This window comes from Lycium barbarum, chromosome 3, assembly GCF_019175385.1.
Source record: "Lycium barbarum isolate Lr01 chromosome 3, ASM1917538v2, whole genome shotgun sequence".
Taxonomy (NCBI): Eukaryota; Viridiplantae; Streptophyta; class Magnoliopsida; order Solanales; family Solanaceae; genus Lycium; species Lycium barbarum.
In genome coordinates, this window is record NC_083339.1 from 4,570,192 (window position 1) to 4,597,569 (window position 27,378).

The 27,378-nt window shown below is 36.2% G+C and overlaps 3 protein-coding genes across 3 annotated transcripts; 1 reads left to right on the forward strand and 2 right to left on the reverse strand.

The window, feature by feature from the left end:
- On the forward strand, positions 1–1,317 carry LOC132629775 (uncharacterized). Its single transcript, XM_060345128.1, has 2 exons — positions 1–849; positions 970–1,317. The coding sequence occupies exons 1-2, from the start codon at positions 1–3 to the stop codon at positions 1,315–1,317; spliced, it is 1,197 nt and encodes a 398-aa protein (XP_060201111.1).
- Positions 1,318–7,408: 6,091 nt separating this feature from the next.
- LOC132629776 (agamous-like MADS-box protein AGL29) lies at positions 7,409–7,879 on the reverse strand. The gene has a single exon (XM_060345129.1). It carries the CDS (start codon positions 7,877–7,879, stop codon positions 7,409–7,411), a length of 471 nt encoding a protein of 156 aa, XP_060201112.1.
- Positions 7,880–16,426: 8,547 nt separating this feature from the next.
- Positions 16,427–17,057, reverse strand: LOC132633668 (agamous-like MADS-box protein AGL61). Its single transcript, XM_060350193.1, has one exon. It carries the CDS (start codon positions 17,014–17,016, stop codon positions 16,504–16,506), a length of 513 nt encoding a protein of 170 aa, XP_060206176.1. The 5' UTR covers positions 17,017–17,057; the 3' UTR covers positions 16,427–16,503.
- Between the last annotated feature and the right edge of the window lie 10,321 nt (positions 17,058–27,378).

The following is a 27,378-nucleotide window of genomic DNA, read 5'->3' on the forward strand; positions in this document are numbered from 1 at the left end:
ATGTGTTTTCCTAAAGATGAGGATAAGATAGGAATTAGATGGATGCAAGAAATCTCAAGCACTTTGGCAATAAAAAGATGGTGGAGATTTAGAACTATCAAATCCATATGGGCAGATTTCTTAGTGGCTAAATATTGCAAAAGGAAACATCCAGTGGAGAGAAAATGGGTCCCTGGGAATTCACAAGCATGGAAGAATATTTTGTTAGCTAGAGATAAGGCTGAAAAATACATATCTTGGAGAATCAACAAAGGAGAATGCAATTTCTGGTGGGATAATTGGCTTGGTTTTGGTCCTTTAGCTGACTACTTCTCTGATTATAGAACTGGTGGTGGCAACAAAGTCATGGTCAAACACTTCCTAATAAACCATAGATGGAACATGACTAAGTTGTATAATATGTTGCCTGGAGATATCGCTCTTCACATTAGCACAATTAACACTGGTCAAGAAGACAGTGACGATTATGCTATATGGGATAAAACAGAGAATGGTTGCTTTTCAAACACTTCTGCGTGGCACCTAACAAGAAGATATAGAACTAAGATGCCTTTTTTAGATAATATCTGGCATAGTTCTATCCCGTTTAAAATATCCTTTCTTACTTGGAGATTGATTTATAAGAAGCTTCCCTTCAATAAAGCAGTGGTTAAATTTGGAAAACAAGGCTTCCCTACTTGTATATGCTGTACTATTCCTGAAAATGATTCCATTCAACATGTATTTGTGGAGGGACAAGCAGCTGATCATATCTGGAGATTTATTGGAGCCCCTTTGGGCATTAATCATCAGCATATTCCTATTAATGGCCTGCTACAACAATGGCGGAACCAAACAGCCAAAAATAAGGTACACAAAATTATTTATAAAATTGCTCCTATTATGATATGCTGGGAAATTTGGAAAAATTGGAGTTCTTGCAGGTTTGGAGAGCAAAAACAATTCTCACTATATAGGATGGAAAATCAGACCGTATGGAACATTAAAACTGCTCTAAACGTTGCTGTCCCAAACATAGACTTTGGTGGCAATTGGATCAGTACCTGTGCGACAGTGGAAAGAATTAAACCAGTGCAAAAATGTACTCCCATATGTTGGAAAAATCCAAAGTCCGGTAAGCTAAAAATCAATACCGATGGCAGCTTCTGCAAAACAACCAAAAGAGTTGGAATTGGAGGGATTATTCGAGATGAAGAAGGAAAACTGGTCATGGCATTTTCTATTCCAGTCGAATGTGGAAGCAGTAACCTTGCGGAAGCTTTGGCTGTCGAGTTTGGAAGCTCCTGGTGCAGAATTAATGGCATAAGTGATATTTAAATGGAACTTGACTCACAAATCATTGCCAACATGCTCACAAAACAGAATTCAGAAAACTTGAAGCTCAAACACATAATCAACAAGATCCTAAAGAATGTGGAGGGCACTAATATTGAATTCCTGCACTGTTTCAGAGAAGCAAATTCCGTGGCAGACTACTTAGCTAAACTTGCTTCATCAAGTAGAGTCAGGTCCTTATATCACTCTCACGACAGTTTACCTGGCGAGGCAAAGGGACTGGCTCAACTGGATCAATGGTAGTTACCTACTTTTAGACGAAGATTTGAGAAATGTAATTTCTTTGTTAGTTAATAAACCTTTTGTATTACGGAAAGAGATTTGTATAGGCTGCCTCTTTCCTTAAGATTGGCTTTTAATCTTCTTTTGTAGATTAGAGGCAAGGTTCCATGTCCCCCTCTAATCATTGTAATCCTTTTAACTTATATTAACATGGTAGGGGTCAAGCCAAACCCCCCACACCTTAGGTCCACAGCCTAATGGTGATGGCTTATTAAAAAAAAAGATCAATTAAAGAAACAAGAGGATTAACCCTCTCAGCGATATACTCGACGCCGAAACCGGTATATCCATTTCTGACGGGAATATAACTTTCATCTCGATCATTATCAGGAATCATGAGGAGGGGTACATTAAGTCCATAAGTGATTTCCTTATAAATTGCTCCAACATCAACATTAATACACCAAGTTCTTTGGTATCATCATCATGTTCAAAGAGTTCCTCCTTAAATGGCTTTATCTCCATCACCGAGAAGATTGCAAACTTCACTTACACACCGCTCAAAGGCAAATGAAGAGGTTAAAACCCTTTAAAATCATAACGAACTTGACAAAAGATTTGTTTCATGAATACGAATAATTCCTTTACATAAATCAGGGCATCAGACAAGTTCATGCAACAATTTTTTTTTTGTTGCCAAAAGTACTTTTTGTAACAATAATCAATCTATGGCAACAAGAAAAATTTTGTTGCCAATTTTTTTTTTCTTGTAGTGTGACAGTGATGCCGAAAATAGTATCCACGGGAAGGCTACAAATCACACGATATCGGAAACTCAGAAACAAGATATACGGGATCACGCATTAAATATGAGTTAATGCTATAACGGAAGAACGGTTACTGATGGCGAGAATCATGGAATTTAATGCAAATCATTAACTCAGGAGTTAATGACAGCCGTTACACATAACAAGAAGGCACCTCTGAAGACCTATAAATAGTACTTTCACTTGTATATCTAGACATGGAATACACTCCAGACAAAGACACTAGAAATACTTATTTTCTTACATTTCTTGTTCTGTCATCCAATTTTTACTGAAGAATTACACTTGAGATAGAAGTTTACTTACTTTTCCTGCTCATTTCTCTCATTTTTCATTAAGTTTAATTCTAATAGTACGAAAATCTACACTCCTGAAAGGGTGAGATTCAGCCGTTCATCAGAAAGAGAATAAGTTCTTCTTCTCTTTGTCTTTATTCAATTAGTTACTTGTTAAATTTCCCTTTTACTTGTTCAAAATAATTAATCTTTATCAAATTGCTACCAACTGTGGTTAACCTTAAAACAAATTTAACTATTTGGGTAAAATACGAATTTTGACTCAAACAAGAATAATAACCAAAAAATAATTTTGTATATTAATGAACGGTAGATGTAATTGGAAGGTAAAACCGCACTCATTATTTTACATCAAACTAATAAATGCAAGACAAGTGTAATTAAACATCGGAGTGTCACGTCCATCAACAATAGTTCATTGATGTCACTTAATTTAAATTCCTTCCCTGTTCTCAATTAACAAAAAAGATAAGAGAGGGGCTCAAAAGGTCCCAAAGAACGGAAAAGGAAGCCCTTATTTTCTCTTAAGAAAATAATACTCGTCTTGAGCATGATCTTTTTCTATTGTTTTTCCCCGCCACCAGAAAGACACATGTATGTAAGATGAGTACACTGTTACTTAATTTTTTAATTTGATATAAATACCAAGTGCAATAAATTTCTGCCGCTCTTGAAAGCTGTGCTTCCATACTCCTCATTTCCATCCCTAAGAGTTCACCTTATTCCATGATGTTTACATGAGATTCCTCTTTAATAGTCCTAAGAGGACTTACAATTTATTTTATAATAAATCAGAGGAAAAATGTACTAATTTAAAAAAAGAATATCTGAAAACTCCATAGACTTGACATGTTTAATTTAATGCACACTTAAATCATGTGTTCTTATATTCCTCTAGACCTACGAAGAAGAATAACTAAGAAGCTCATCTTGGTGTCATACCTAAAAAAGTATTTGTATGGTGATAAAGCTTTCGAAAATTGTGACACCCCAACTTCAGAGAAGAGTCCCACATCGGCAAAACACAGAGCATGCCTTACCCCTTAGTGATGTGTTTTAAAGCCATGCAGGCCTAGGCCCAAAGCGGACAATATCTCTAGTGGGCTGGGCTATTACAGATGGTATATGAGCCACTCCTGCGTCAGCCTTGTCGATGTGGGCCAGAGTTTAACTGAGTTTAGTCCAATCCCGGGAAGACGGGATGATGAGTCTAGGCAATCCCATACGGTGACGCAAACCTCAGCGAGGACGGTGAGTTCATAAGAGGGGGTGTATGTGACACCTCAACTTAGGACAAGAGTCCCACATCGGCAAAACACAAGATATATGTTGGGTATATAAGTACGCATGCTTTACCCCCTAGTGACGCATTTTAAAGCCGTGCGGGCATATGCCCATAGCGGACATAGACTAGTGGGCTGGGCTGTTACAAAAACTAAGGAGAAGAATAACTAAGAAGCTTTAAGACTAAATATTCTTCTTAGGCTATTTAACAGCTTTTGAAAATTTAGTTATTCTTCCTTTCGTGAAAAATTTCGTGATTATAATATTTGTATGGAGATAAGGTTTTTGAAACTTGACGTTTTAAACATTTCATAACATTTGTGTATATACGTATGCTCTTTACAAATGTTAAACTATCCACTTAGTGTCATACCAAAAACAAATTAGTCATTGTGTTAAAACTTCTTTTACCATGTGTACTTTTGATTCTTAATGTCAAGCGAAAGATTTCGTAATAATAATTAAATGTCTTTAAAAATGATGTTCTATGTTTTAGAGTTCATAACAATTTCGTATTTCCGAGGTTATACATGTCATGTCCCAAATAGTCGCGAGTGGCACTCACACTAATTCCCCTAGTGGGCGAACCATCCCGTAACCCAATTAGTTAATCAATTAAACCATTATAATTACTTAAACAAAATCAACTCATAAATACGTCTAATCATGCCATAATAAATATAAAAATGCGGAAGTTCTAACTATTACAATCCCAAAATCCGAAAGTCATCGTACAAGGACTCTAACATTAAGCTGTCTAAAGAATTAATAACTGTCTATCATAATCAAAATTTCTGAAAGGAAGTAGACATCCAAAATAGGAGAGATCTTCAGGCGGCATGACATGGATAGAAGCTCACCCTCAAATCTGATCAGGAACTAGCCTCAAGCTAAGTGTGAGGTCTGGACGAAGTCTCCGGTATGCAATCTGCACTCAAAAGAGTGCAATAAGGTAGTATCATAACAAACACTATGCACTGGTAGGTATCATTGGTCGACTAATATTAGTATCATGCATACATTCATAAAATAAATAGAACAGGCAGATAGGTACAACAACATAAAATCACAAAACAGAGTAATCCAGAACCAATCATCACCTAATCACCAATATCAACACTGAGTCACAAATATACGAAGCTAGATGCAATGTAAACAATACAATCTCTCAATCTGTGTACACACATGCTAAATGGTAATGTTTTCCCCAAATAGCCATGACCTACAGGGGACCCATAGTGTCCATGTACCACTCGTTCCGGAACTAACCTCAGATCACGAACTCATAACTAGGTCACATCGTCACCCCCTGTCACATGTGCCTTATGTAGATGTATAATTTCCATCACAAGATATTATCAACAATATCTCAAAATCCGAAACACAAGTCATAGCAAGACTCGGAATAGATCTACTCAACCATAGCCTCATTATACAAATATTTCAATCAATCAGTGAAGGGTATATATGAACATCTTCCTTTCAATAATCTCAGGAAGACTCCTCAAGTTCATTATATATAGTAGGAGAAATCACCACATAATCAAGTCACACCGATCTAAGTAATATCCATCCGAACTCCGTGTCCGAAGACCTAGACATGCTCTCTCCCATAAATTCTATGACATATACAATCAACTAATCAAAGTCTAACTCAAGTAAACTGTAACCTGCCTCAAAGTAGAACTGGATCAAAGCAATCACTCCGCAAGAGCTTTTCCCTTTCGCAAAGCCTCAGAATGTTCAAAGTCTAGCAATATAACGCTAAGTGAGCAATGGATCATCTACTCATTCAATAACAACAATTTGGGGAAGAAAACCCATTTACTACTACCCTTTTCAATTGGTGGACTAACACTTAGTGTGAAATCATCATAATAATACTCTCAACAACCTTACTATATCAATTCATGGGTTTTCTAATCAACTTAACCCCTTTTCAACAGTTTTTGACTAAACCTCCCATTGTTATTGGAACCCTAGGTCTCAATATGCAATAATCCACCATTAATAATCAATTTCTCATCCTAGGAAGTGATAATCTATACTCCTAGATGATTAAACAATAACGAAATCAATAGCCCATTCATTATTTTAGGGTTTTACTTTTTCTAGGGTTCTAACCCATTCTACCACTATTAAAGGACCTTAAGCTATTCATAGAATTTAAGGATGACAATGGAGTGAACGAATAAAGGGTTAGGACTTACCTTCAAGGAGTATTTTCACCCTAGCCTTAGAAAATCGCCTCTCACTTTCTTTAAAACTGTTTTGGTGTTATGTGGGGAATGGGATAGAAATTTTATATTATAGACATCAATTCTGCCTCCCGTCGACCACTGCAGCGGTTATGTTCCGCTATGGCGGACCTCATTTATTTCCCCATTTCCTGCGACGACGGACCTAACACCGCTATGGCGGATTCGCTACAGCGGTCCCATTCGACCAGTGAGTCTGGTTTTCTCACCAGATTTTCGCCCAAAATCTCAATATCAATCCGAGGCCCTATATACACAAACCAGACATGCACATCAATGTAAAAACATGCTACGGACTCACCTGTGGCCTCGGAATTCCCAACGGAGGTCAAATTTACTAAGACACCCCCAACGGAAATGAAAACAAGTTTTCAACAAACACACACATGAATTCAAGTTTTAGTTTCTAGAATTCTAACTCATTGAGCTCGTATTCAGCTCGTTCCTAGTCTCAGAAGGGTACAGGTAGGATATAATGGTCAAAGCCCCCATCCTAGCGGGTCGTTACAATACATAAGTGTTCTACTAAAATGCATTAGCTAAACTAAAAACATAGCACACGCTTGCCTTGTTCTCAGGATTAATTATAAGAGAGGCACACAATATGTTTAAAGAGTTCTAATTAAAGGAGGGTATGTATAATAATTTTAAAATATGATAAATAAAAATAGATTATTACAATGAGAAAAAGGTAATATTTCTTGTTTTTCATTAGTGAAAAGAAAGAATTATAAGTGTATCATCCTTTAAATATTGTATTTTTGTGTTAAATTTACTTCCAAGTACTCTTCATTACTTTAAGAAAGTTTTATGCTTTGCTTTCTCTTAATTAGCATTGACCTTGGCAAGATGGTGCTTAATAATTTTGAGTGCGTCTCTTATAATTAATCCTGAGAACAAGGCAAGCGTGTGCTATGTTTTTAGTTTAGCTAATGCATTTTAGTAGAACACTTATGCATTTCCGAGGCACACAATATGATGAACTCTATACTAGAAATTTTATATAGTATTTTGAATAACTTAAAAATCAGATATCATAAACAGAAATTAAAATCGAATCCAAGTAACATCATTAAATTTAAAATAAAAACTAAAACTAAAACTAAAACAACACATTTAAGATGTATGAATCTAAACCTAATTATTTCATCATATGGAGCTTTGATATTTTGGAATCACTGCATGCTTAATTAGCATCTCCTGGAGGGTCTCGTGCAGAGGAAGAAGCACCTTTTTCCAACTGTTCCAAACGAATTTCCAAATTAAAAATAATGGTTTCCAAAATAACATCAAATTTCGCCATCTTCTCTGCATCAAAACTCTCAATAGAATCAAACCAGTTTTTCTTGACAGAAATTTTGTCGAGTGCAAGTTTTCGATCACGTGCAGCAGCTTCTATCATATCATACTCGTGAAGCCGAAATTCGAGATAGTTCACTGTTTTTTGAGTTTTTTCAGCAACAAGGGTACTATTTTCACTAAGCTTCATATCTGGATTTAAAAAACGATTAACAACAACATCATCTGTAGGGTGGAAAAAAGCGTAAGGCTTACCGGCGGGAGAAAAAATTATTATTCCCATGTCAACATCAAAATCCCCAATCAATTCACTAGCATGTTTATATAAACTTGCCCGACGCTTTAAGAAGTCATCCATTATTTAATTATTGAGAAAGAAGAAGGAAAATTATATGTTTATTGGTGAGGTTCTCAAAGAGATGTGTTGATGAGAGATGGAATAAGGTGATTATTTATATAAGAATTTCTTTACAATGATCATTAGATTTCTAACCAAATATCAGAATTGGAAGTAAATCTTTTGAGGATGTTGGAAATCATAGTAGCAAAATAATTCATGTTGATGCTTAAAATATGTTTTTGCACTTACCATAGTATGAAAGAAATCAGATATTTCAAGTTAAAGAGGCAAGTATTTTAATATGCTTGATTAAACTTACCAAATTGTGGTGAGTAAGTGAAAATGTAATTTGAAATAAAATAAACCTTCTCACCAAAATCTTTCAATTTTGTTCATTCAAGATCAAATTTTCCCGTGCCCTTAACAAATGAATTTGAAATTTAACTCAAATAGGAAAATTTCTTAATGTACTACCATAGTTGTAGTAGACATAAGTTAAGATAAGTGGGAAAAAAATTCATACCAAAACTTTTAATTTTAAATTCTACAATAAAATCAGATTATTGACATTGATTAAGTCTGAAATAACTTGAATAAGTAAATAATTTAGTGCATTACAATAATGAAAATCAAACCTTCCTCTTGCACTAACACTAACCAAATCTGAAAAATTAACTTGAGTTGGAATTTGTTTTTATGTCTTTACCTAAGTGAATGTTGCCAGAATAGAAAAGATCGTTTATGATTAAAAAGAATTTAGATATGCATTAACAATAATGAGTATATGAAATTTAACTTGAAAATTTATAACGAACAGCTGGCAATAGTTATCAACCTTAAGCGAAATATCACACTGTTATAGAAGTTTTATTTGAAGTTGGATCCATAAATTAAATTAGATCAAATAGAGATCTAAATTAAACAATTAAAAATTTCCCTTCAGAAAGGTAAGGCCCAGTCCCAACTTTTCTCACTAAACACTTAGGTCATCAATAAAGCAACTTACTTAGAGTTTCAAGATTGTTCTCTAAATATATGTTAATTTGTTTGAAATAGAATTGCATTAGCTTACGAAATTGACTTAAGAAATTGTTGGATTTAATGATGAACACATGTGCGAGCGAGCACACACAGATTTACTTGGAGGATAAAACCATAATCGCACTCATTGTTTATATCAAACTAATAAATACAAGTGTATTAAATACTGTACTACCACGTACATCGATAACGGTTCGTTGATGTCAATTAATTTAAATTCTTTCTCTTTTCTCAAATAAGAAAAAGATCGAAAAGGGCCCTCAAAGGCCTCTAAGAACGAAAATGAAAGAATATAGAATCGCTCCTCATTCTCTCATAAATAAATAATGCTCTCCTTGAGCCGGATGTTTTCCTTTTATTTCGTCCCCCGCGAGGAAGACACACAAAAGACAGATAAACTTTTACAAGAATTTCTTATATATATACTCTTAGAATGTGTGCTTTCGTTTGCTCATCGGGATCTTTTTACACCCTAGTTTGTTTACCCTCCACTTAAAACTTTTAGCATGAGAAAGAAAAGTATAAGTTTATCAATGAGGTTCTCAAAAGATGTTGTTACTTATAATAATAGATTGAATAAGAGTTTATACAAGAAGTTTTTCACAATGATCATTGAATTTCTAGCCAAATATCAATTAGTAAGTCTTATACGTTATACATGTGCCGATTTTCTTTTATTGAGTGGGCGACTACTGGAGTTGATGTGTGGAACGCATTTACATTCGAAATAGTGATAACATATGGGCTAGTTTACACGATCTATGCCACAATTTGATCCAAAAAAGGGAGTTTGGGTACAATTGCACCAACGGCCATGGGTCATTTGCACTCTTGCTGTTATTTTGTGTTGGTCTTTAATTTTTATCCTTCAATGCAAATAATGTTTTTGCGTGGCATAAGTGTATATTTTCGCATCATAATTCACATGATATGCACCACATTATTAAAGAACTATGTCCCGCTAGGAATAAGCTCGATTTTTAAGGGCAAAAAATAAAGACCATCCCATTTGAAGGAGAAACCGTGCAATTTCCTCAAGCGCTGTTGGTTGGGTCATTTGCACTTTTTGTCCTACAAAAAGGTATAGGGACCGGTTCATTCAGTCAATGAAGCTGCAGCGGTTTTGATGATTATGCTGTTTCTAATGGATGTTCAACTGGTTCAGCAATAGATGTAGTCAATGGGGTAGAAAGTCTGCAGATACTCGTCTAGCTCCTCATTGCCCCCTATTTTGTGTTGGTGTATAATTTTTGTCCTTCAAATGAGTTGGTCTTCAATTTTTGCCTTTCAAAATTGAACTTATGCTTAGAGGGACATAAGTTACGCATCATAATATCTACAAGTTATAACCGCGTCCTTAAAGTACTCATGCCCCACTAGGCGTAGTTCGATTTTGAAGGGTGAAAATTAAAGACCAGCCCATTTGAAGGTCAAAAATTAAAGACCAGTCCATTCGAAGGACAAACCGTGCAATTACTTCCCATTGGTTTTATTATTGGGCTCTATATTTTAGCTGGAGCTGGGCTATTCATTGGGTTTATTGGGCTGGGGCTCTTGTTGGTCGTGGGCTTGCTATATCTCTTCATTTCACAGTCCTATGAACTTGCCCCCAGCTGAATACTAAAAATGTAAAATGATTACAGAAATAATGTGTTTAATGGGGTTTATGTAATATTGTTGTGAGGGGTTTGTACCTGGGTTGTGTAGGGTAATTTATAACTTATATCTGTTTCTATCTTTCAACTTGGATAGGTTCTTTGGTCCTTAAGATAGGTAAGTTTTGTTTTTGATCCTTGTGATATATGATTTAGCATATTTAACATTTAATTAATTAAAACGTGTGTTTATGGTCCCTTCATGTAGAAAATATGTTATTGTTGAAAAATTATAGAACTAGGTTACCATCAAATACGGAGTAACAACGTAAATTTAACATAAATTAAGGGGTAAAACGATTGATAATTATGGTAAAATTTATAAATATTCACAAAGAAAGGGATCGATAATGCATGATTCTTAATTAATGATTCAATATGCTTAATCAGATATCATAAAGAAATCAAAAGTTATCAATAAGCGAGGGATGAAAGGATTCTTACATGAGTAAAAACAAGAAATAATAGTGGGATGAAGATTACTTCATTTTGAGAAGTTGATATTTGATAATAGAAAGTAGAGCAAATATTTAGGAAGAAACTTAAGTTGTCAATGAAATTTTCTAAGGAAAAACACATAAATATGCCTACTAAAGACGACTTCATACTAAGGGCTTAAACCCGAGTCTCTTGTTGAAACTGAAGGCGTAATTACTGCTCAAGTACAACCTTTAATTTTTAACAAATGGAATCCGCGACTTAAATATAGCAAAAAAAAAAAAAGTTGAACCAAACTAGTACAAAAAAAAATAAATAATAACATAAGTAGTATTCACGCACGAAATTCGTGCGTGAAAGGACCAAACTGCAAAAACACAGTTTTGGCCTTTCACGCACGAATTTTGTGCGTGAATGGGGTTAAGGAGCAGACTACTCTATTCATGCTTCTTTCAAGAGAGTCAGACATAATGATGGGCAGGGAACAAAGGAACATTAGTAGTCACGCACGAATTTTGTGCGTTAATGTTGGGTCTCTTTTTTTTTTTTTTTTTTTTTTATCTTTCCAATCACGTTTTTTTCCATACTTTGGGCAAAGATTAGTCATGTTTTAAAATCCCAAAATATTAATATTTTATATAAAACTTAATATCTTTTTTTGCGTACAATAATGTCGGCTCATTACATGAAGTCCATCTAAAAGTTTGGATCGTCGTTTTAGGGGTTCTAAAGTTCCTCGAAGCAAGTTTTGAAACTTGTAATATTTATAGGGTTTTGATTTAAGTGTTTTATTAAATCTGAATGTACAAATTTAAATATTGGATGAATTATTATTAAATCAAATATTTAAATTTGTACATTCAGATATAATAAAACACTTAAATCAAAACCCTATAAATATTACAAGTTTCAAAACTTGCTTCGGGGCACTTTAGAACCCCTAAAACGACGATCCAAACTTTTAGGTGGACTTCATGTAATGAGCCGACATTATTGTACGCAAAAAAAGATATTAAGTTTTATATAAAATATTGATATTTTGGGATTTTAAAACATGACTAATCTTTGCCCAAAGTATGGAAAAAAACGTGATTGGAAAGGTAACGCAAAAAAAAAAAAAAAAAAAAAGAGCCCCAACATTAACGCACAAAATTCGTGCGTGACTACTAATGTTCCTTTTTTCCCTGCCCATCATTATGTCTGACTCTCTTGAAAGAAGCATGAATAGAGTAGTTTGCTCCTTAACCCCATTCACGCACAAAATTCGTGCGTGAAAGGCCAAAACTGTGTTTTTGCAGTTTGGTCCTTTCACGCACGAATTTCCTGCGTGAATACTACTTATGTTTTTTTTTTTTTGTACTAGTTTGGTGTTGGTTCTCCCTTCTTGAACCCTTTTACCAACTGCATTGCGGATAGGCGCACACCCGCTTGATGCACACGAACTAGCGGCACGTCGCAAGAACAACTTGGATCTCTAATCAACATTTGGTTGAGACGCGGCGAAATAAACGCGTTGATCTCATACCAGAAATCCAGACCCAATACGATGTCAAAAACATCCATCGGAGCAACAGTGAAATCGGTGAACCCTTGCCAAGTGCCTAAGATGAGATGGACTTTTGGGGCAAATCCATTTACGTCAGTGGGAAGGCAGTTGACTGTCTTCAGCAGTGAGTCACTAGAAACATAAGAAAGGCTCAGTTCCTTTGCCTTTTCCTCTGTAATAAAATTGTGCGTAGCACCTGTGTCTACCATGATGCGGACTGGTTTGCCTTTTAATGTTGCCTCTACGAACAGTGATTCTCTTGGCCTGACATGAGGTGGCTTGGCCGTGATAGCAGCAAATGTCATATGATTGAACAAGCCTGCCACCTTGGCCTTTGCTTCTTCTGCAGCCTCCGCCTTTGGACCTTGCTCACCGGTTTGAGCCCCGGTTTGCGCCCATGTTTGTTTGTCAGCAGCAAACATTGCACCTAGCTTGCCTAATGCAGGGCAATTTCTGTAAAGATGGCCTGATTGTCCACACAAATAACAGCCATCGTTTGTGGTGGAATTCTACTTCTTTTCTTCGTAGTTCTTACGAAAATTGGAACTGGAACCCCGGTTGCGATCCCTGTCTCCTTTGGAATCACGACCCTTGTTGGGGACAGATTTATTTTTGTCCCCGTTGCCTTGATCAACCTTGGTAGCCGCCTGCTTCCCTCGGTTATCCTTTGCCTTGGTATTGTCGGTGCGAAAATCATTCAAAGACTCCGCCACCACAATGGCATTGTCAAGATTATCAACTTGACGCCTATGCAATTCTTGTTTGGCCCAGTTTTGAAGGCCATCCAAGAAGTAGAACAACAAATCGTCGTTGTTCAAGCTTGGAATTTGAAGAGAGAGTTTCGTGAACTCCTTCACGTACTCGCGGATGGATGTCGTTTGCTTGAGCTCCCTCAACTTTCGACGGGCCTCGTGCACAACATTTAGGGGGTGAAATTGCCGTTTTAACTCCGTTTTGAACTGCTCCCAATTTTCAATGGAACACAATCCTTTCTCCATGTCCGCCTTCTTTCTACGCCACCACATTGAGGCGGTATCGCTCAAGTACATGGCTGCTGTCCGGATCCGAATAGCTTCATCATTAAATTTGACGTGCTCAAAGTATGCCTCCATTTGCCAAATGAAGTCTTCCACATCTTGAGCATTCCTATCGCCTTTGAAATATTTGGGTTTAGGGACCTCTATGCGGGTTTCTCGAATGTGGACTGGACCAGCACCGTTTATGAGCTGGGCCGCTCCCAGTTGCGTTTCCAATGTCTCCACCTTGGCTTGCAAACTGGCCAGCGCCTCCATGAGCCTGAGCTCAAGGCCGGTCAGCGCCTCCTTGTGCTCTATGCTCTCAATTTTCTACTCGTTTTGGACTTGTTCTAGTCCGTCAAGAGCTATTGTCTCAAGAGAATTTAAATTCCCTTGTAAGGTGTCAAACCGCTGGTTCAAGGCGAATAGACTAGCCTCTGTGTGGATGATTTTCTCCACCAGTGTGTTCGACACCGAGCTTTCACTTGCTTCACCCAGGGGAAGTGGCTGAGAGGTCAGCCCTTCGGATATAACAGCGGGTAGCCCTCTTGGTAGGGGACTTGTCTCCACCGTGGTGTTCGTCGTAAGCAGCTTCTTCGTTGGTGTTTGCCATGATTGTAACTCGGCTCTGATACCACTTGTCACGGGCCTAAAATCTAAGGCAGCGTGGGGCAGCGTTGAAGGTCTTAACTACCGCTCAAAGCTTCAGCCCAACTCTTAGTCACTGGCGGAAACAGTGACTGATACAAAGGCAAACACACACAAGAACTGAAAGTAGGAGGAACACAGGTTTTGGGAGGCAAGTGCCCTTTTCTGATATATGCTATAAATGACTCTTTACAAGTATACAAGGGTGAAGTGAATGAATGAATATGCCCTCAAGGCTTACACGTTTTATAGCTAGAAAAGTATGCCCTTTGGCTGAACAGTGGGCCCTAGGCATGTGGCTGTCTTTGTTGACCAGCTTGTTGTCATGGACCACAGGCTGGCAGATTTAGTGCTTGCTTTAGCTGGCTAGTGGCCCACGAGCAGAAAGGTGTGCGGCTGGTCTCCCACTCCTGTCTTGCAAGCTGGCCTCCCATTATTGTGCAGACATGTAGGCGGCTGGTCTCCCCCTTTTGTCCTGCAAGTTGGCGTCCCACTCTTGTGGACCCGTTGGCATGCTGATTTTGACTAGTGCCTGGCACTAGTCGCGGGCTGATTTGTACGGATGGTGGCGGGTCGGCACATAAGGCCCCATTACCTTTTAACTGGACTAGTGCATGTGCCTTTTTTTTTCCCCTCTTAGAATATTGTTACAATGAATCTTATAACTATTTCCTTAATGTGGAGATCGAGGGTTCATATTAATAGTGGGTGCAGATATAGTGGATGTTTGGACATAAAAAATGTGAAATTTGAAAAAAGTAGTATTTAGAAAAAAGTTGTAAAAAAGATATTTAAAAATTGGAGTTGTGTTTGGACATGATTACAACTTGGAAAAACGTTGAATTCCTATGAGTAATTTGGAGTGAAAATGTGAGAACATATATATGAAATATTTTGAATTCCGGAAAATTACAAGGATTCTATATCCAAACATGATTCTGGAATACCATTTCAGAAAAAAGTAAAAATTATCCATGGTCAAATGGTCCCATAATATATTTTTGTTTCCATCTAATTTTCATATCCGCTTTGGGGCTCGACTAATGCCGAAAAGATGTAAAGTTGAAAAAGGTCACTCACTAACACTAGTTTATCTTGTCTCTTATTGCATCAGATATCTGTGTTTATTGGCTTGTTCTTAAGCATTTCTTAAATTCTGTAAGTTGGTCAGACTCCTTTCGAGACCAAAAGAAGTGTGATCTCAGTCAAGTCCTTTTATAGACCCTAAGAGGTAATCTTACATAATATTTAAAAATGTGAGGAATCATAACAAGAAAAGTAACATTGATGGAACGGCAAATCGCACCTTCAATGTAGTAATAAGGCGACCAACTGTAAGTTTTTAAAATCTCAACAATATTCTTTAGATAAAATGAAATCCAGAAAGCCATCATGTAGTAATAAATAGGAGGATTTTTTTTATGGTTAGTGCGCGCCGATATGTTAAAAATTAACTTTTGTCAAAAGACGATAGTTTCATTGATTTTCTCGTTCTATGAAGAAAAATTCTGAAAAATCCTACTTTTATGTCTAAATTGAATTTAACATTTTGAAATTAAAATTTTCAACTTTGATGATGATGACCTTACATGCTTGTGCTCATGGAGGGTTAATTAAAGAAAAGCTTTGTTATATCTCTAAACTTCCTACCTTTTTGGTCATACTTTTAATGTTATTAAATAATGTGATTTAACTTTGAATTGGTTTTAACATGTATGATGTAGGAGAGATATATTAGAAAGCTCCACTTAGTGTCGTACCAGAAAATTCGTTGGTCAATGTGTTAAATTAACTTCTTTAGCAATGTTCATTTTAGATTCTTAATTGGTCTTGAACTTCAATTGGATAGACCGAATTCTTTTTTCCCCATCCGATAAGTTTTTCACAAACTTGGCTCTTTTAAAGCGTCTCAACAATAATTGATCGCCTTAAAGTTTATAATAATTTTGTATTTTCGAATGCTATATAAGTTTTCTTACCAAAATACTTTAGCTAAACTAGAAATATAGCAAAGACTTGCCGTGTTAGTAAAGATTATAAGACAGTCACATAATTAACACGATAAACTCAGTACTAAAAAATTTGATATAGCACACAATTATTTTAACAAACAACTCAAATATCAAATATCAAATATAATAAATGGAAATCACTATTTAATTCAAGTAACATAATATCAAATTTAAAGACTAAAACTAAAACTAAAACATAAAATAAAAAATAAACTTCAAGATATATGAATTTAAACTTAATTATTTCATTACACAAGGCTTCAATATATGAGAAATCAGTGTATGCTTAGTTAGCATCTTTTGGAGCGGCTTGTGCAGAGGGAGAAGCACCGTTTTCTAACTGTATCAAACGATTTTTCAACATCTCATCAATGGACTTAAACCAAATCTTATCTTTTTTGATTTCCTCTGCATCAAATTCTTCGATGGAGTCCCACCTATTTGTCTCGTCAGTCTCATCATTTTCTGTGATATCATAGTCGTCAAGTTTAACTTGTAGTTCCTTCACTTTGTTGCGAGAGTTTTCAGCAGCAAGGCGATTACTTTCACTTGACAACATATTTGGATATAAAAAGCGATCAATAACAGCATCAACCGTAGGGTGAGAAAAAGAGTAAGGCTTACCGGTGGGTGAAAACATTATTATTCCTATATCAAGATCGTCATATTGCCCAATCAATTCGCTAGCTTTTTTGTACAAACCTTTCCGACGCTTTGAAAATGTTGCGTATCGGGCATTTTCTTTTTCTATTTTGGCTATAGGGATCTTTTGACGTCCTACTGGCTTTTTATCTGCCATAACTTTCTTTTTGAGGAAGGATAAAGAAAATTATATGTTTATTGACGAGACTCTCAAGGAAATATGTTGCTTATAAGAAATGAAAGAAGATGATTATTTATATATAAAATTCTTCACAATTATGGTAAGTGATTCTAGCGAAATCTTTTCATCATGTAGAAAATTATGGTCGCAAAATAAATTCATGTGGATACTTAAAGTATGTTTGGACTTGCAATAACTGTAAAACTTTCAAATTAAAAAGGTAAGTGTTTTAATATGCTTAATGACTTTACCAAATTGTGGTTAGCAAGTGAGAATACAATTTGAAATAAAACAACCTACAGATGAAAATCTTCAACAATTCAATATAACCAACATCAAATTTTTCATTGCGCTTAACAAATATAGCTCTGAAATTTAACTCGAATAAGAAAATGTATTTGTTAGATAGTAACATATATATTAAAGTAGGATTGTCCCACAAGATAAGGCAGAAAGAGTTTGAAGACTTTATATATTAAAAGTCTTAGTATTTTCACATTTTATTTAAAATTTGAATTAAATGAACATGTATGTTCACGAAACAAGGTGACTATTCAGAATAGTCACTTTTTTAACTCTATAAACAAGACATTCCTTCATGAAGTGGAATAGAAAAATCTGCAGGTATAATGTGATCTTTGTTGTATCCTGAAGGGAATTGATTGTATTTTCCTCAAAATGTATACGGGAAGTATCTCTTTAAGGAAAGTCAATTCTTCCATGCCCCAAAGTCATTTCTTCTTCAATTATGTTTACCTATTTTTCTAATTATAGGTGTATGGTACCCGCATTGGCGCGCGACTAAACCCAAATTCGCGCTGAAAGGTGTCAAGTTGGAGGGTAAAGAGCTCTCTAGCTAACAAAGGCGACTCTTTATGTCTGAGAACTCAAACCTAGACTCGTGATTAAGGATGAGTGAGCATTTACCACTCCGCCACAATCCTTGTTGATAACAAAGAACTTATAATTATTTCTGGATGATGAGATCCAGGGTTCATATTACTGGTATATTTGTTTCATTTGGTGTCTGAAATTTATTTTGGGGCCCCATTAATCTCTAGTCCCACCAAAAATTAGTCTTATCTTGGGACTAAGTACTCCTTACTGAAAGCGACTTCTTTTCAAGGCTCGAAATCAAGACATTTGATTAAGAATAATAAGTACTTATCACCCTATACGACCTTATTAAGTATAATAAGTACTTATCACCCTATACGACCTTACTTTGATGATCATCAAACGTAATGTTTTCATCTCAACATGTGTGTACAGAGTTAGTATATAGTCCATCTCAAATTAGTGCTAGCATTTTACTCTACGTCCTATGCTTTCCTACAAATTATTTAGCCTTTCAAATAATTCGAATAATAGGGCTTATGAGGGACACGCAACCTTTTAGAATATCGTATTTGCGAGCATAACATAACATAACACTACTAATCGTTAAGTTATAGCAGTAGTACATTTTTCAACTAAGACAATGTTCTATCTCTACTGGAGAAAAAAGAAGACAATGTTCTGTCTTAATTAAAGTTAATGCCTATGAGTCAATGATATCATCTTGTACCTAGAGTTTTGAGTTTGTAGAAGATATGTTGTCTTCGCCTTAGTTATGGTACATAAACTAACGTTAAGCCTAACTCATTAATCTTAAAAGCTAATTTATGAGGTGAATATTGTCCAAGAATATGTAAGGAGAAGTTCCACATTCACCTTCATTATGGGAATCCAACACACCCACCTGCCGGTTCTGTCAAATGATTCGTGAACAATAATATGATGCCTGCCATTGGATAAACCAAATTACGATGAGTCCAGCTCCGATACCATGTTAAAAAATGAAAAACGGGTTTAAATCAACCCCAAAACTAGCTTGTCCTTCTTTGTATATCTGATGTTGGTACCCCATATTATGTTCTTCACGCTCCAGTTGGCAGTCCTAGTGAGCAATAGTAGAGCTACATTCAAGCAATTAAGATTATTTGTTTCTTATTATACATGTATATGACAAGCCAACAATAATTAAATGCATAATAAATATAATGGTTGAATCCCCTTAATGAAATCTCTGTCTACGCCGTTGTGTGCATGGAAGTGTTAACTAGTTTTTGAGGTTGAGTTACATCCAATATCCATTTTTTTGAACGATTATTCTCTTCTTCCTTAGTGTTGCTTCCTTTATTATGTTATCATCTAGCTTTGTTACCTCATCAATTTGGAATAGCCCATTGAAAAAAGGTTTAAAAAGGAAAAAACATAAATTCACAATACGTATTAGAAATGTATTGGTGTACATGAGTGGAAGGCTTATCTTCGAAAAATAGAAAAAAAAATGCAAATCAATGCACATCAAAATTAATCTATTTAAATAACTTAATAAAACCCAGTATTCTCTCCATCAAAGTAAGGACAAGGGAATTTACTTGAGTAATCTCAAAACTGTTCTCTTGTTTTGATGAGATTTCAGAATATTTCTTTGTCACATTGTATATATATTCACTTCTTCTCTGAGTATTTCTAAAGAATTAAAAAATTATTAGGTTTACAAGATATCAAGTACGGAAACGATACCAAGAGATCCTGGGAATTTCAATTGATGACTTACCGAGAATAATTACCAAAACATATTTTTATATATTAGTGAACGGTAGATATAGTTGAAAGGTAAAACCACACCCAATATTTTACATTAAACTAATAAATGCAAGACAAGTATAATTAAACATCGAAGTGTCACGTCCATCAACAATAGTTCATTGATGTCACTTAATTTAAATTCCTTCCCTCTTCTCAATTACAAAAAAGATAAGAGAGGGGCTCAAAAGGTCCTAAAGAATGGAAACGGAAGCCTTTATTTTCTCTTAAAGAATTAATACTCACCTTGAGCATGATCTTTTTCTATTGTTTTTCCCCCACCAGAAAGACACACGTACGTAAGACGAGTACACTATTACCTAATTTCTTGATTTGCTATAAATACCAAGCGTAATAATTTTTTGCGGCTCTTGAAAGGTGCGCTCCCATACTCCTCAGTTCCTTCCCTAAGAGTTCACCTTATTCGATGATGTTTCCATGAGATTCCTCTTTAATATAGTCCTAAGAGGACTTACAATTTATTTTATAATAAATTAGAGAAAAAATATACTAAATTAAAAGCAGAATATCTAAAAGCTCAATAGACTTGACATGTTTAATTTGATGCACACTTAAATCTTGTGTTCTTATATTCCTCTGTACCTACGAAGAATAATAAATAAGAAGCTCATCTTGGTGTCATACCTAAAAAAGTATTTGTATGGCGATAAGGCTTTTGAAAATTATGGCCCCCCAGCTTCTCGACAAAACACGGGAGATATGATGAATATATAAGTAAGCATGCTTACCCCCTGGTGTTCGGCCTAAAATGCATATATTTAGTTATTATTTGGAACACATTTTAATAATTTTAATCGTCTTTTGAATACTATTATATTGGTTTGTGCTTAATATTATATTTTTATTATGTAGAAATAAATCAATGTGAAGATGAAAAAATTTGAAGTAAAATTGAATAAAAACCGGAAGAAAAAGATGGGGACAAGAAGGGGGACACTCCTTAGAGTTTGTACCCCCAATGAAAAGACAAGAAAAAGGGGCAAAGCAGCAAACTAAATTGTTTAAAATTTTTCTTGTTGGGCCGCCTAGGGCTACGCCCCGTGCGGCACGCTAGGCTTCAGTCCGCTAATTTTTTTCGGTCCGATTTGAATTGAGTTTTTTAAAGCCCAGACCTTTTAGTACTCTATAAATGCATATTCTACATGGTTTTTACATAACTTTGGAGTAATTTGAGACCCTTAGTTCAGAACTTTTGATCTAGAGAGAGCTTGGAGCCGCCATGGAGGCCGTAGTTACAGGGTTTATCTTCTCTTCTCTGTAATACTTATTGTGACATTTTTATTCGGATGATTTGTTGTTTTTCCTCCATGTTTATGTGGAGATAAACTCTTTAGTTTTAGGGCTTTGACACAAACATGAAAGTTGACGTTTGATTATCGTTTCTATCTATTAGATTTCAATCTTTTGGGTTGCTTATTTATTCTTGTGCTTAATTGTTTGATTACTTGATCACTAATTGAACAATATCTGTGGTGCGGGAATTGGACTTGAGAAAGGGAATTCACTTACATAATAAGAATAAATAGAGTTTTTTCGATTTAATCGTTTCGCTACTGAGGATAGAGATATACCTTTTAGCGCTGCTTAGTTGAATAGGGAAAAATAAATGCGTTCTTGTTACCTCTGACGACCATAGAGATAAAGGCGTTATAGTAGTATCTACGGGCTTGTGAGTAGTTCGAGAGAATATCATAAAGTTACAATTAACCCGTCAACTAGTAACCCATAGGTAGAACGATTTGAAAAGACAACTTGATTGTTAGTGGTCATAGCCCTAGATCTATCTCTTCTCCGATAAAAATTTACTCTTTCTTGGTTGAAGTTCATTATTTGTTTTCTTTTATTTTTAATTAGTTTACAAATATAATTTGGATTTTATTTCTTGTTTAGGTAATTAGCATTAGTTTAATTTGATAAATAGTTAATCATAAGTCTCTGTGGGATCGATATCTGGACTTTAAAATCCTAGATTACTTATACGACCGCGTATACTTGCGTGTGCATTAGGGAGCAACAAGTTTTTGGCGCCGTTTCCGGGGACTTAGAAATTAACTCTTTTTCTAGATTAGACCTTTCTTTTTGTTTATTCAAGTTTATTTTTTCCAATTATTTTTTTTTGGTAATAAACTGTAAAATATTATTACCACCCAAACCATCCATCCATTACAAACTTCAGAGCACCTGATCAAAAGTATCAGGCCTCAGTACAAGCAACTCTAAGTACAAAGAGCTTCCAGGAATCCTATACATTTTCTAGCTCTCTTGGATCCTATAACCATATTTATCCTTTCTTTCAATATAAGTTGTATCTCCTTCACTACAAAACTTGTATCTACAGTAAGCTCCCTAAATATCCTCCAATTCCTAGACTGCCAAGTATAGTATATCAACGCACCATGGACAGCTGCTACTGTTTCCTTCTTCATTTTACACCAGTGATGTCTAGCAATATATCTCAATACGTGTTTAGATTCCATCAGAGCAAATTGCACTCCTATCCATTGTGTGAGTCCCCTCCTTACTTCTTGATATCATTCACAGTCAACGAACATATGTTGGGCATCTTCAATTACTTCTTGGTCACATAGCACACACTCCGCTGTAGCACAACCTATCCCCATACCCAACATCCTATCTTTGGTCAACAATTTCCCTTGATTCGCTAGCCATAGTATAAACCTGTGCTTCGGCAGCAGCATCTTGCTCCATATCAGTTCATGATCCTCAAGTAGGGGTCCCGTTTCCATCATAGTAAGGTAACTTTTAGTGATTGAATAGTTGCCATTAGCTGTCAGCGTATACTTGTCATGACTATACCACTGTTGCATTCCAATTTTTATCTTGTTCAAGTGTCTCCAGTACCAGCTAGCATCGTTTGGTGCATTATGGTTCCAAAATTCCTCTCCAGGTTTCATATAAACTCCATGAATCCACTTTACCCATATGCTCTCCTTGTTAGTAACTAGTTGCCAAACCAATTTGCCTACAGATGCAAGATTCCACTTCCTACAGCTCTTAATATTCAGCCCACCTTGCTTCTTGGGAGTGCATACTTTTTCCCAAGCCACGAGTGCTACTTTCTTTGCTCCTTCACTATTCCCCCACAGAAATTCCCTACATTGCCTATCCACCAGTTTCAACACACTCTTAGGTAAGATGAATACTGCCCCCCAGAAATTGTGTAGGGAGAACAAAATCGAATTAATCACCTGTATTTTCTCAGCATAGGAGAGGTGCCGCACAGATACGGACCTGATCTTTTCAGTAATCTTCAAGCATAATGCATGACAATCTAATTTATTCCACTTCCTTGGTGAAAGGGGCAGCCCAAGGTACCTCATAGGAAAAGTGCCCACTGTAAATCCAGTTATTATTATTATTATTATTTTATTTTATTTTTTGATTTAATATTTAGTTAGCTTTCTTGACATGGCATCTTCGAGTAAAAATTGGTCAAATATTGGTTGCTCCTATTTTGGTGATCCTTGTCTGATTTGTGGAAGACCCCACTTATGGCAATACTGTCAAAATATTTCCGGGAATGAATTGTGTGCACCTTCCCAATCTTTTGAGTGGAATATTTGTAATATATGTGGTGGTCAAGACGGTCATTGGAATGGTTGTCCTAACTCTTACTCCCCATCCCCGAGCCCCTATCATGATTCTCCTGTTATTTGTGATGTTGACAGGAGTAACGAAGTGGAGGATGCGGAAAGTCTTGCTCGAGTTAGCGATATGATGAAACAAATAGGGGAGCAAATGATGGAGCATTGTCACGCCCCGAACCATGGCCTGGGCGAAACACGGCACTCGGTGCCATACTGCATGTGATCGAGCGAACCACATGGCTTGCTGAATCATCATGAGGCATATATGAGCGGGAATATAGCATGAGCGTGAAATGCATGATGAGCTTTTGTAAAGCATGGTAAGTCATAATATTAAACATAAGTACTTGGTTAAGTCATGAATGCGGACAATATCATAAATGAGCCAAACCGGCTAACTAACTCTGGAAGTCTGACATGACACTTGTCTTGTCTATGAAACCTCTAACATGAGTCTGAAACACGTAACATACTTGCTGGAACAAGGCCCCCAGCATACCTTTAAATGCAAACTAATTAAAGAAAGACAATGCATAAACCCCGAAAGAGATGGGGCTCACCAATAAGTTGGTACGTGCAGATCCTAATGAGCAGAGGCGTCGTCCTGTAAATCCGTACCTGCATCGTGAAATGCAGGCCCCCGAGCAATAAAAGGGAACGTCAGCACATTGAATGTACTGGTATGTAAAGCAACTAAAAGATATAACATGGGACATGGAATAACATGATAAGAACTGAAACTGAAAACATGATCATGAACATGAGTACATATACATATATATCATACGTAAAGTATCGTGGGTAGGGAGAGCAGTAAATATAACCGATAACATGGTCTGGTACTTGCGTCCTAACATAAGAATACTCATACCTTGCCAGGGACATAAGGTTTAATAATATTATGAAAGGATCCAGTCATTATGAGAGATCGTCCGGGACATGAGTGGAGCATTCCTCATCCTACGGTGGCTATGTAGTTTCAGGCTATCTGAAGCCCTCCTCGGTAATTAAAGAAACTCCCAAAAACATGAACATGTAAAATAAGTGGCACTTGCTGCCCATGGATTTCATGAATATAACTTGCTTGTACATGGATATCATGAATTATAGCTTGCTTGCATGAACTTGTAAAACATGTATAGTATTTTCTTGAAAATAGCATAATATATCATAAACTAGCATGAATGAACCCATGGAATGGGATATATGGGTTTTTCATAGATTACAGACAGATTCTTAACAATCATAAAGAAATATTAAGAACTCAATGATGGAATTATAACAATTCATACATAATATAATCATGGACATGCACCTAGGGTTATCATGAGCATGGTATAGAAATCCTAGTTTTCGTAAAGAATAATAATTTATGGATTATGAGGCGTGGGGAAGAACAATGATGTTCCCACACGTAGATAGTAACTCTACATACCTGGTAATGCTCCAAACTTGAATTAAAGATTTTAACTTTGAAGAAGATTTCCAAAATCTTGAATTCTTGAACCTTGAGATGGGTTTTCTTGAAAACCCTAGTTTAGGAATGATGATTTCTTGTTTAGATTACAAGGATATATATTAGAATTGACTTGGAATAATTAGAGTAGGCTTACCTTGGTGTTCTTGATGATGGAGGAGGGTAGGAGGTCGTTCTAGGGCTTGAAGGAATGAAAAATAATGATTTGAACTGATATGGACGAATATATACTGTTTTGGGAAATTGAATTTTATGCCCAGTTAAATACTGGCCGTATTTTGAAAGACGAGCCGTATTTTGAAATATGATCCGTATTCCGTATGGACTACACTGCGTCTCTTCAGTAAAATGGCCATAACTCTTTGCACAGATGTCTGTTTGACCCTCATAATATACCGTTGGAAAGGTATTTCAAAGCTCTACAACTTTCATCAAGGAAGTTTTCTCAATGTAACATCCAAATGCCAAATTTTCGAATGCTCAGAAATCCTTGGTACCAGTTTAATTTTCTAAGTCTAGGATCATGGTCAAAGATTAGGTTAAAGGTACGAGGTGTTACAAGCATGATGCATTAATGGGTGAGCAAAACGCAGAAATGCGGAAAGCCATAAAGAGGATTCGTGCCAAACTAACAGAGATGCAGGCTGAGGCTGAAACTTGTAATGATCTACAAGTTACAGGCTTAGCCAGTACTCAAGACGAACCTCAAATAGAAGAAAAGAGTGAGTTCCCGCAAGTAGATAGCTTTGAAGCAGTAGAGATAGTGAGCCAATCTTGGATTACGGAACAAGCTCAACAAATGAAATTTCATGGGTTTCTCCGTGATGGTCTTACAAACATGGCTACATAACTGATAGAGGGAAGAACTGAGCTCAGACAAGAGATAGACCAATTTGGCTCAGATATCTATGACTTGCAGGCTCAAATGAATAAAAAGGTTGAGGCGTCTGATGCCCAACCACCAATTGTTGTGGATACCGGACAACTTGTGGAGCAAATAGAAGAATTCTCACCATTTGATCAGATCTTTGTTGATGATGTCATTGTTGAGAAAGTGTACAAAAGTGAGGATGTCAGACATAATGGAGTTTTAGAGTTGAGAGGTGTTGGTCCTCATTCTAAACATTTTTCTACATTATGTTTGGTTGACGACATGGAAATTGAGTCTTCCAAGCCCTTGGAGAAGTGTATAGATGAGGAACAAGAGCCTTACCTCCTGAAATTTGACACACCAAAACGAGAAAATGACATTCCTCACTTAAGGGCCAAGAAGTGCAAAATGCGACACCTATTGCTTGACTCCTTTATTTTTACACCACCGCCGCATAAGCGTGATAGAAAATTTGATGCAAAATTGGGGTTACAATTCAGAAGTTCGAGGTGGAGGAAAAAGTTAATTCACGTCGTTCCACGACGTTAACTAAGGCGCTTATTGGGAGGCAACCCAATGTGTAATAGTTTTAGATTTTTATTTTTATAGTGTCACGTTTTGTTTTGTTTTTTGTTTTGCAGATTAGGGGAAGTCTGAGTACCCGAAGTTAAAAGCTGAGGAGCATGTTTGGGTTTAAGTATGGGGTTGTCCCGACCCTTAATGTTGAGGATTATGCTACTAGCTAGGCCCGAGAGGGTCTCAGGGAGTATTTCTCACCCTTCTTAAATTACATTCGATTCTTTGATTTGAGTGTGTGAACTATTTCTTCTTGTGAGGGCACTTGTTTCATGATAAATACGTGATGTTATTAGATTTCTTTGACAGAGTAGTGAGCGAGCTTAAATTTGATGAGTTAGAGTTCGTCTCTGAGGTTAGGAGGTTAGACGTTTGTTGTTTGATTGAGTTGACTTGTATATCTTGCATGATGATCAGGAAGTGTATGTTTGATGATTTGAGTTTCTATAGGGCCTAATTGTTGGTATCAATCAAAGTAATGGTATTCCTAGGCTTGAGTTATTGAGAGTGGTTTTAATGTTTACTCGAGGACGAGCAAGAGTTTAAGTTTGTGGTGGTGATGTTCGGCCTAAAATGCGTATATTTAGTTATTGTTTGCCTCACATTTCAATACTTTTAATCGTCTTTTGAGTACTATTATATTGTTTTATGCTAAATATTATATTTTTATTATGTAGGAATAAATTAATGTGAAGATGAAAAAATTTAAGCAAAATTGAATAAAAACCGGAAGAAAAAAAAAGAAGAAACAGATGGGGGACAAGAAAGGGGACATCCTTAGAGTTTGTCCCCCATTGAAAAGACAAGAAAAAAGGGCAAAGCAGCAAACTAAATTGTTCACTGGAAAATTTTCTTGGTGCGCCGCCTGGGGCGACGCCCAGTGCGGCGCCCTAGGCTTCAGTCCTCTAATTTTTTTCAGGTTCGGTTTGAATTTGGTTTTTTAAAGTCCAGATCTTTTAGTATCCTATAAATACATATTCTACACGATTTTTACATAATTTTGAGGTAACTTGAGACCTTTAGTTCAGAACTTTTGACCTAGAGAGAGCTTGAAGCCGCCGTGGTGGCCGTAGTTACAGGGTTTATCTTCTCTTCTCTGTAATACTTATTGTGACATTTTTATTCGGATGATTTGTTATTTTTTCTCCATG

Bases quoted from the DNA above. Each gene is read 5' to 3' on its own strand.
- LOC132629775 (XM_060345128.1), top strand. From the start codon at position 1: ATGTGTTTTCCTAAAGATGAGGATAAGATAGGAATTAGATGGATGCAA. The intron at 850-969 runs GTACACAAAATT...ATGGAAAATCAG, and splicing joins ACCAAACAGCCAAAAATAAG to ACCGTATGGAACATTAAAAC.
- LOC132629776 (XM_060345129.1), bottom strand. From the start codon at position 7,879: ATGGATGACTTCTTAAAGCGTCGGGCAAGTTTATATAAACATGCTAGT.
- LOC132633668 (XM_060350193.1), bottom strand. From the start codon at position 17,016: ATGGCAGATAAAAAGCCAGTAGGACGTCAAAAGATCCCTATAGCCAAA.